Source organism: Populus nigra, chromosome 16, assembly GCF_951802175.1.
Source record: "Populus nigra chromosome 16, ddPopNigr1.1, whole genome shotgun sequence".
NCBI classification, from domain to species: domain Eukaryota; kingdom Viridiplantae; phylum Streptophyta; class Magnoliopsida; order Malpighiales; family Salicaceae; genus Populus; species Populus nigra.
The window spans coordinates 4,125,801-4,136,751 of NC_084867.1; the positions used below are offsets into that span (position 1 = coordinate 4,125,801).

Here is a 10,951-nt window from a genome sequence, read left to right on the forward strand (position 1 = left end):
GATTGATTAGCTTCGGCTAATGGCATCCGAATGGATGACCGGGACAAATGAATGATTAGCTTCGGCTAATGGCATCCGAAGGGATGACCGGGACAAATGATTGATTAGCTTCGGCGACAAACGATTGATTAGCTTCGGCTAATGGCATCCGAAGGGATGACCGGGACAAATGATTGATTAGCTTCGGCGACAAACGATTGATTAGCTTCGGCTAATGGCATCCGAATGGATGACCGGGACAAACGAATGATTAGCTTCGGCTAATGGCATCTGAAGGGATGACCGGGACAAACGAATGATTAGCTTCGGCTAATGGCATCCGAATGGATGACCGGGACAAACGATTGATTAGCTTCGGCTAATAGCATCCGAATGGATGACCGGAATAAATGAATGATTAGCTTCGGCTAATGGCATCCAAAGGGATGACCAGGACAAACGGTTGATTAGTTTTGGCTGATGGAATTCGAAGGGGATGGCCGGGGTGAGTGAATAGTTAACCTCGATAAAAGATGTCTTAAAAGAATGGCCGGATTTAAGATTATAGTTGATTGCAAGAATTGGTGTATATATATATACTGCAAGTTATGTATACCAAGAACATGAAGGAACTACAAATGTCACGCTTCAAACATGAGATAATATTAATGCTTCGTTAAACTGCCATACCATTTTCTTGTTGTTGTTGTTGTTATTATTATTATTATTAAGTAATTGCATTCTTGTAAATGTTTTGTACTGCAGTAAGGACGTCATACCAACAAGGTGCCTAGGAAACCCGATACATGGGAACCTACTTTTGTAAGGAATCATGTAGTTGCATTCTAAATCATGATGTATTTTATATGAATCAATGTACTGAATGTATAACTATTATTAGATCCTCTTAGATTATATTCGTGATGACTATTTGTAGGATAGAATACAAACTCATGACTATGCATGTATATTTTAAATGCGAACTTCTAATCATGCAAACATAATATTATAAGTTTATGTAAGATTCACTTTTAAATGAAATGTTGATTGTTGTTGATGTATGGATTATATATTGATGATGTGAAGGGAACATGTTCGCCGATTACCAACACGATGTGTGTCAAGTACAAAAAAAAAAAATTACTGTTGTTTTGGGCTTGTAAAAGTCGTGCTGTTACAATTCAAGACCTTACATGATATCTTTTAACACATTTAACAAAAGTTTGAAATCAATAACTGATATGAATTACAAAAAACAGCAACAGTAAACCGTGGACTTAAACACTAATAAAACACTCAATGTTCAGCATTTACAAAAGCTGTGTGGTTAGCAACAAACATTAACCATGCATGTATTTGAATGAGAATGTTCATGTTAATTTGTAATGAAAACTAATTGCAACCCATTTATTTCAACTGTTCAGAAAACTAAGTTTCAGCCATGAGATAATTTTTGAATTATCAAGCAACACTTCATTGCCATCATGCTGTTTGGAAGCTAAAAACAGAGGGAAAAAAATAAACAGAACAGAATCTATTTCTACATTTAAAAAAACCCAGCTTTCTTTCGCAGCATGCAAACACAAAAAAAAAGAAACTCAAAATTCTGATTTTGACTGCACAAGTAGAAATAAACATAATCCTACACGACATGCTAACAGGACACTCATTACGATTACAATAAACACTCGCACAGTAAAGGCATCAACAGCTCAAACAGAAACACTATCAATGTGCATAGCAAACATATCAGACCATGCAGAACAACACATAAATGAAATTTCAAAGCATGACATTGTTTCCAGTAAGCAAATAATCCAGCAGCAGCACTGTTAGCTGGTAGTAGACATAAAAAACGAAACCAGAACAAAGAACAGCAGACAAGCAGTATTTTTAGGGCAAAATAGAAATGGGGCTGTAGCAAGAGAAAAGAGAGGAGAACAGTTTGGGGAAGGAAATTGGGGTTTTAGTTCATCAATTACATAGATTTGCAACCGAAACAAGAAAAAAATTTGTGAGGTTGTGAGGACCGTAATTGACAGTGGTTACTGGGCAAAGTTTCGGTGGTGAGAGAGAGGTGAAACGCATGGAGGACCAGTTTAGGGAAATGTTGAAACTGGGCGTTATTGATCTACAACAACCTTCCACCATCAATTTGTTGGGTTTTTTTTTTTTACCGTTGGGAAATTGAGAAAGAGGGACAGAGGACAGTTGGGAAAGTAAGGGGTTGTTCTTGAAAGTAATTGTAAAATTATCGGTGATGAGAGAGAGGAGAAACGCATGAAAAGCAATGTGTAATTGCTTTTCACTTTTTGCAATTGAACCGTAGTTTTCACTGGGACCCACATACAAATAACTTGTGGTTCGTGGTTAACCAAACATATATGACACTGCTTTTTTTTTTCAACCGCAGCCGCACCAGCATATCCAAACACCATCTAAATGGTAATATCCAAACACCATCTAAATGGTAAGTAGGAAATAAAATCCAATTACAGTAGAGAGAGAGAGAGAGAGAGAGAGAGAGAGAGAGAGAGAGAGTAAATGGTAAGTAGGAAATAAAATCGAATTACAGTAAAGTCACATTGAATGAAATCCTCCATGTAAGTAAAGAGGTCACATAGAGTAAATGGTAAGGCTTACATATTATTTACACTCAACCTTAGCAAACACCAAAGCAAATAATTAATACACTCAGAGCAGGTTCTAAAGAGTTCTGCCTTTCTCATCTTAAAAAAGATTAATTATTTTTGGGATGTGAGAAATCTTTTGCCAATCTTCACCCATCTCCTCCTTCCCGTAACGTTTCCTTAGATTGGGGCAACTACTTATGAATAATTCCTGTAGAGGCGCTGCCAAAACATAGTCTGGTAGTGCTCTCAACAATGGGCATTTTTGAATTCTCAACTGTCGAAGTTGTGGCATAATGGATATTATTGAAGTTGTGGTGGCATCTTCTTCTCCTACTCTCCTTTCAATTCCTTCCCACTCTAAGAGATTGACAATCGCAAATCTTTTTAATTTGGGGAAAGCAGTTACCCTTGCAATTTCTCCTTCATTAATACTGGCATTCTCATCTTTTTCCATACCTAAAAATCCACCATCCAACCTTCTCACCTTCAACGACCTCAATACCAGGCCTTCAAGGTTGGGCAATCTACCCAACGGAGGCAAGACCTCCAGGTTCGCACAATCAAAGAGTTTAAGCTCCTGTAATCTGGTTAATGTCATCATCCATTTTGGCAAATCCAACCCTCCGTACCTAGTTATGGTTAGATTTTCCAAGTCTGACGGAGGCCGTAAAGCTTCAATTAAAATGCCGTTCCCCCGGGTGTTTTCGAAACCCAATTCCAAACGAAGCAGGCGCTTCTTATTCTTGAGTTGTGCTTCTGCAGCGTCACTCGCATCTTCTATACCTCCTCCTAGATTCCGTATACTAAAGCTCCCTCCAATGTGATTTAAGTTTTTTAATTCTCTTAGATTAGCTGCTTTACTTTCATTCTCACCACCACCACACACTTTAAACACATCTAATGTTCGAAGACATGTTATCCTCTCTATTCCCTTTGGTATGAAGTCCACACCTGAACCATGAATCCGGAGATGCCTCAATTTGATAAGTTTTCCAATCGCGTTAGGCAATTCCTTGAGAGAATAACACCAAGTAACGTGTAGGGATTGCAGATTGCATAAATCACACATGGTTTCTGGCAGGGACTCCAACAATCCACAAGATGCCAGATTTAGGTGTCTCAAATGTATCAATTTCACTACCTCGTTTGGTATTTCTTTGATTAGAGACCTTGCCAAATTCAATGACCTGATGCATGTCAACTGCTTGAATACATCAGGTAGTGCAGCTAAAAGCGAAGGGTCTCCAGTGTGGATCAAGAGGCTGCGAAGACCTTTTGCTTTGTGAATGGACTTGGGAAAAGAGGTCTCCTCTGACAGCATCATGCTTAAATGACGAACCCTTTCAATTGAAGTCTCCACTGTTGCTTCTCCAAGTGTATTGACATCCACTGTTAGACATTCATTTTTTGTCATATATTGGGCAAAATCATGCACTATATCATGCATCTTGAATTTCATTCCTTCAAATATATCCGTCTCAAAATCTTGGAAGAAAGAGCGCGCTGCCAAGACATGAAAGTACCGCTCTCCTACAAGCTCCATATCTCCACCTGAAGTCTCCTTGATGTAACCTTGAGCCATCCACATCTTCACCAATTCATCTTTGACCATCTCGAAGTCTTTTGGAAACATGGCACAGTACAAGAAACATCGTCTTACCACAGAAGGTAAATCGTAGTAACTCAAAAGCAAAGGTATAAATATTCGACTTTCAACCTGATCTCTATCAACCTCATCTAGCCTCCACAGTTCGCTAGATAAAACACGTTCCCACTCTTCTCTTGTTCTTTTAGACTGCATTAGACCTCCTAATACCTTGGCAGCTAGAGGCAAGCCCTTGCACTTGTTTGCAATTTTATCGCCGATATCTGTCAATCTTTCGCGCTCATCTTTGCTTCTTTCCTGGAATGCCACGTGATTAAATATTGACCTGCATATCTCATCAGACAATTTCTCAATGTTGATCCGGTGGTCAGTTCCCATCATCGTTGCCACAGCGTCCTTACGAGTGGTCACTAGAATTCTGCTTCCTCGAGCACAGCCTGTGAGAGATGGTTTCAGTTTTTCCCATTGTCCGTGATTTTCTGTCCAGACATCATCAAGGACAAGAAGGAGCCTCTTTCCCTTAATGGATTCAGAAACCCCTTGCAAAAGGGATTGCAATTCAACCAGATTCGTTGGTCTCCCTTCAAGCTGCTCAAGGATAGCTTTGGCTATTCTAACCTCATCAAATGGTTCTGAAACACACACCCATATCTTTTTCTCAAAATGAGCCGTAACCTCAGAATCATTAAAAGCTAGCTGGGCGAGAGTTGTTTTTCCAATTCCGCCCAGCCCTACTAGAGAGATGACATCCACGTCCCGTGCTTCTTGACTACTTTCAGCCAGCAACTTGCTTCCAACATTTTTCTTTTCACCATCTCGACCAATCACGCTTGATTCATCAACAAAGGAGGTAGTTGTTAGTCGCTGGAGTTCATCAGTGGCTTTGTACAGATCAAAGCCATACTTAGCTCTCTCTTTAGCAATGTCATCCACTTTTTCACTAACTTCTTTGATCTTCAGGGCAATGTCGCGACGTCGAACCACTTGATTGAAACAAAAGCAAGGAGATCCCAGGAAGGAACACCGTATCTTCTGTCGGCTGTGAGTATTTTCTTCAGCTTCCTCCATTTTCCATCTAAGAATTGCAGTGCTCCATTCATCTAGCACGTCATCCATATCATAACATGCATCTTTGAGCTTGTCTACCCAATCTCTTACAGCCTTATCCTTCACTTGTTTTCTATCTGCATCTTCAAGGACAGATTGAATATCAAGGAGATTGCTTTTCAGCTTGTCGACTTCTTTCTTCACACCCACTACTAGGTTCACCTCTTCTTGTACCTATTAGTTTACAAAGGAAAAGAAAAGTTAAGCATAGGAAACATCTCTGTGATTTGAAGACAATTTCACACCCCCTACTAGGTTCACCTCTTCCAGTACATATTAGTGTAGAAAAGACAAGGAAGTTCAAGCATAGGAAACATTTCTATTAATTTTGTATTAATATATTTTATTGTGAAATGGATTTACTATATTAATAATTTATATAAAAAACATTTATTAGAAATAATAATATTTCTTTTTTCTTTTTATCATCATTATGATGATATCAGTATGCACTATGCTACTGTACAAGAAGGTATAAAATGAATCTTAAATGGTAAAACGTTAAACCTGAACGTGTATATATATATATATATATATATAATTAATATAGGCATGGAAAGAGTTTAATGTTCTCACGAGAGAAGGATTTCTCCTTTGAACCGACATAAAATCTGGTTTTTATTTTACATTAAACTATAGATATTTTACCTTATATATATATATATACTCGCTCGGTAATCCTTTGAACTTTTTATTGATTATTTTACCCTTAATATTTCTTGTTTTGCCTTTTTCGGTTTTCCTATATTTGGAATGATATATTTTCTTTAGGTTATTTTTGGAAATATGAAAAATAATAAAACAAGAAAAAGAAGATTCTTTAATAAAATCCAAATATATACTTGAGGATTTAAAATATTATTTTTATTTATTCAAGTTAAAAGTATTCCTTTTATGATAGGAAGAAAAAAAGGCTTGAACTTTATATATATTTCTTATCTCTGCTAGGTAAATCAGGTTATTGCAGATGGTAGAAAAATACCTGTTGAGCAACGATCGTGGTTAACTGCTCCAAGATCGGAGATAGAAGTGCCTCAGCCATCGTCTGTTTAGTTCTGATTGGAAAGAGAGAGAGAGAGAGAGAGAGAGAAGCAATGATGACGGGATGAGCCGAGAGAAAGAGAGGGTGAAGAGAAGGAGGCGGCTGATGATTGTGAATGGAAGTTAGTTTATATACTTAGGGTTTGGCGTTGCAGGTGAAGCTTGTATTTTAGAGTCTCAACATTTTTTTATTTTAGTGTCTCAAATTAAGTTAGTTTTTATTAGTTTTTTTTTATTAGTTTTTGGAGAGCACAACTTGTAGGTTGGAAAAAAAAAAAAGGAAGCTTGTATTTTAGTGTCTCAATATTTTTTTTTTTTAGTTTTTGTAGTGTTTCAAAATTTGATTTTTTTTTTAAATGTTGTTGAAATACAAAATCAAACACTGTATAAATCATACAACAAGGCATGTCCTAGCAAATAAAACTCTCTCGTATCGATGCAGATGAACCTGCCTTTACATATTGTTGCTAATTCTTCCTAGAAAATCTTGAATTCAAACCTCCTTTTCATACCATAAAAGATTACATATAATTTGAAAGAAATATATAAATCATATCAAATTCCTTCAAATTATTAAATTGAATCTTTAATTTTCAATTTCATCAAATTATTAAATTGGATCTTTAATCTATTTTATAGAGGGTTTGGTGTCGCTGCATCAACTTAATTATGACATTATATATAATGATCATTTCTGATAATTTTGTTACGGGTTGAAAATATTTAGTTACAGTAAAAAGTGTCCTTAAATTAAAGAACTCTAAGATGTGTGGGTTTTTCACTGTAGTAGTAGGTTTTTTTTTACATGTTTTTTTTTTTTGCTTTTCGTTTTTACCCAAAATTGATTTCTTCTTCATTTTTTGTTTTTTTTTTAAAAATTTTTTTGTTTCAAAATTAACTTTGCTAATTTTTTTAAATATTGAGCTGGTTGAAAATTTAACTATGTAGTTTTTTTCTTTAAAACATTAAAACATACTCTAAATGGTGTAGGGGAATCATTGTTCCCCCCACACATTTTACTGTGGATTACAACAGTAATCCACAGTGATTCTTCCCTCTTATTTTTTGTTAACTTTTCTCTTTTTTCTTTTTTTTTTCGTTTTTTTTATTTTTTATTTCAAATTTTTTTTTTCAAAATTACATTTTTTTTCAACTTTCCTAATTTTTTCTTTTGTTTTTTCCAAAATTATTTTTGTTGATTTTACTTTTTAAATAGTGACATGGTTAAAATTTTTGCTTTGTAATTTTTTTCTTAAAAATACTGTGGATTGCTGCGATGTTTTTCCACATAGTTTTTCTATTTTATTTCTTTATTTTTCAAAATTATATTTTTTAAATTTTTTTAATATGGAGCTGATTGAGAATTTAGTTTTGTAATTTTTTTTCTTTAAAACATTGTTGATTGCTACAGTGTTTCTCCGCGTGGTTTTTTTCTGATTTTCTCTGAAATTATCTTTTTTATTTTATTTTTTAATATTGAGCTGGTTAAAAATTACAGTTACAATATGTGAGGAAAGCACTGTAACTTTCCTCGAAAATTACTGTTGGTTGCTACAGTGTTTTTTCCCACATGGTTTTTTTCTGTTTTTGTTATGTTTTTCCCTAAAATTATCTTTGTCAATTTTATTTTTTAAATATTAAGCTAGTTAAGAATTACAATTACAAGTAAATACAAGTTTTTCCTCAAAAAACACTATGGATTGATACAGTTTTTCCTCACATGGTTTTTTCCAGTTTCTTTTGTGTTTTTTTTTTTGTAATATTTTTTTCCAAAATTATTTTCGTCGATTTAATTTTTTAAAATATTGAGTTGGTTAAAATTTAACTTTGTAATAAAGCTTAATCATATGGGGAAAGTATTGTAGCTTTGCTCATAAAACATTGTGGATTGCTACAGTGTCTCTCCGCATAGTTTTTTTTGTTATAATTTTTTTCAAATTATCTTTTTTAATTTTATTTTTTTAATATTGAGTTGTTTGTGAATTACAATTACAAGTCATTACAAATAAGGCTAAATCATGTGGGGAAGCACTGTAGCTTTCATCACAAAACACTGTGAATTGTTACAGTGTTTCCAACATGATTTTTTTACCTTTTTTGTGTTTGTTTTGTTATTTGTTTTTTCTAAAATTATCTCTGTTGTTTTTTTTTATATTGAGCCGATTAAGAATTTAACTTTGTTATTTTTTCTTTAAAACACTGTGAATTGTTGCAGTGTTTTTCCATGTGATTTTTTTATGATTTTTTCTAAAATTATCTTTATCGATTTTTTTTTTGAATATTGAGTTGGTTCATAATTATAATTACAATAAAGCTAAATCATATGAGGAAAGCGTTGTAGTTTTTCTCACAAAACACAGTGGATTGCTACAATATTTCTCTAAATAGTTTTTTAGTTTATTTTATTGGGAAAAGCGCTATAGTTTTCCTCACAAAACATTGTCAATTGCTGCAACGTTTTTTCTCATGGGTTTTTTTTTCTTCCAAAATTATCTTTGTTGGTTTTTTTTTAATATTAAATTGGTAGAGAGTTTAGCTTTGTATTTTTTTTTGCTTTTTATTAACTGAAAAGCTAAATCATGTGGCGAAATCACCGTATCTTTCCTCACAAAACACTGTAGATTGCTACAAATCATTTTGTTCAGTCTCTAAGTTTTTGATCACCAACATAACTTTTTTTTCCGTCATGAAATATTTGCTCCATCATACCTTTAATTTCTATTACTTATCTAGCGTTGGTTCACAATTATAACATTATCAAGTGCATTTGTTTTATAAGCTCGCGGCAGCGCACGGGCAAATCATCTCGTTGTGGATTGCTATAATATTCTCATACATTGTTTTCTTTTTTTTATGATTTCTTTATTCTTTTTTTTTCAAAATGATCTTTTTAGATTTTATTTTTTTTATATTAAGTTGGTTGAGAATTTAGCTTTGTAGTTTTTTTTTAAAAAAAAAACAATATGGATTGCTACAGTGTTTCCCCTACATAGTTTTTGTTTTGCTGCAGTGTTTCCCCATATATTTTTTTAAAAAATTATCTTTATCGAATTTATTTTTTCAATATTGAGCTGGCTGATAATCTAGCTTTAACTTTCCCTATATGTTTTTTTTATATTTTTTTTCCAAAATTGTCATTTTTTACATATTTTTTTTTTGTTTTGTTTTTTTCAGAATTATTTTTTGTTGATTTTATTTTTTTACTATTGAGCTGATTGAAAATTTAGTTTTTTTGTCTTTTTCTTTAAAACACGGTAGCTTTCGCCACGTGTTTTTTTTCGCTTTTGTTTCCTTTTTTGTACATTTTTTTTTCATTTCTTTTACCCAAAATTGACTTCTTTTTTTTTTAGATAGCCTTTGTCAGTTTTTTTTATATATTGAGCTGGTTCAGAAATTAGGTTTGTAGCTTTTTTTTAAAAAAAAAATACTATGGATTACTACAGTGTTTCCCTTACATGGTTTTTGTTTGGCTACAGTGTTTTCCCCACATGTTTTTTTTTTAAATTATCTTTGTTAAATTTATATTTTAAATATTGAGTTGGTTGAGAATTTAGCTTTAGCTTTAGCTTTCCCCACTTTTTTTTTCTATTTTTTTAAATTTTCCCCACGTTTTTTCATTATAATTATAATTATATTGTATTATATTATATAACTGTTTTTTTTCTTTTGTTTTTTCTTTTTATTTTTTTTTAATGAATTTTTTTTGTTTGATTTAGTTTGTTAATGTTAAATTTGTTTTATTTAGTTATCAGATTTTCATAATACGAATCTCGGGTTTGATGGGTTAACCTGATTTGACGAGTTATTTTTTTCATTTAGTTTAGTTTGTTAAAGTTAATTTTCTTTCTATTTAATTATTAGACTTTCATACTTTCATGACACGTATCCTGGGCTTGACGGGTTAACTTGGTTTGATGGGTTAACCCGGTTAATTCTAGGTAAACCCGTCATTTTTTTTTCTATTTAGTTATCAAACTTTGATGACGCAAATCTCAGGTTTTACGGGATAACTTAGTATAAAAGGTTAACCCAATTAATTCAATGTTTTTTTTCTTTTTCTTCATTAGTTTTTTCCTTCCTGTTGATTTTTTTTGTTTTTTGTAATTAATCTATTTAATTATCACACTTTTATGACACGACCTTATAGCCAGACCCACATCCAGTATTCTTGGGTCCGGTGTTACAGTCAGACTCACTTAAACTTGGGTCATGCAAGTTTAATTTTATTATTAATATTATAAATATTACTCTTAGGTCAGGCGTTGCAGCCAAACCCAAGATTCTTGGGTATAACTTTGTAGAAAAACCCAAGATTTTTAATTTTTTATTCTTTTTAATATTTTTTATGCAAAAAAAATAACCTGCGGCATCGTGCGGGTATCAAAGCTAGTATATTTTGAAGAGCCGTTACATATTGTTTTTTGTTTTTTTATAGTGTAATGATAGTAAAATATGATGTTAATTTTAGCAACACAGACTAACGCAATAAAAAGAATTGTTATCTAATAATTAAAAAAAATTAAAAATTCTAAAATTAATATTAGTTTTTTAAAGATTCAAGTATTAGGTTAAACATCATCCTTAT

The 10,951-nt window shown here is 32.9% G+C and overlaps 1 protein-coding gene across 1 annotated transcript; it reads right to left on the reverse strand.

Annotated features, from left to right (window-relative positions):
- Window positions 1-2,533: 2,533 nt before the first annotated feature.
- On the reverse strand, window positions 2,534-6,475 carry LOC133675344 (putative disease resistance protein RGA4). Its single transcript, XM_062096697.1, has 2 exons — window positions 6,308-6,475; window positions 2,534-5,499 (listed from the first exon to the last, which is right to left on the reverse strand). The coding sequence occupies exons 1-2, from the start codon at window positions 6,365-6,367 to the stop codon at window positions 2,710-2,712; spliced, it is 2,850 nt and encodes a 949-aa protein (XP_061952681.1). The 5' UTR covers window positions 6,368-6,475; the 3' UTR covers window positions 2,534-2,709.
- Window positions 6,476-10,951: the final 4,476 nt, after the last annotated feature.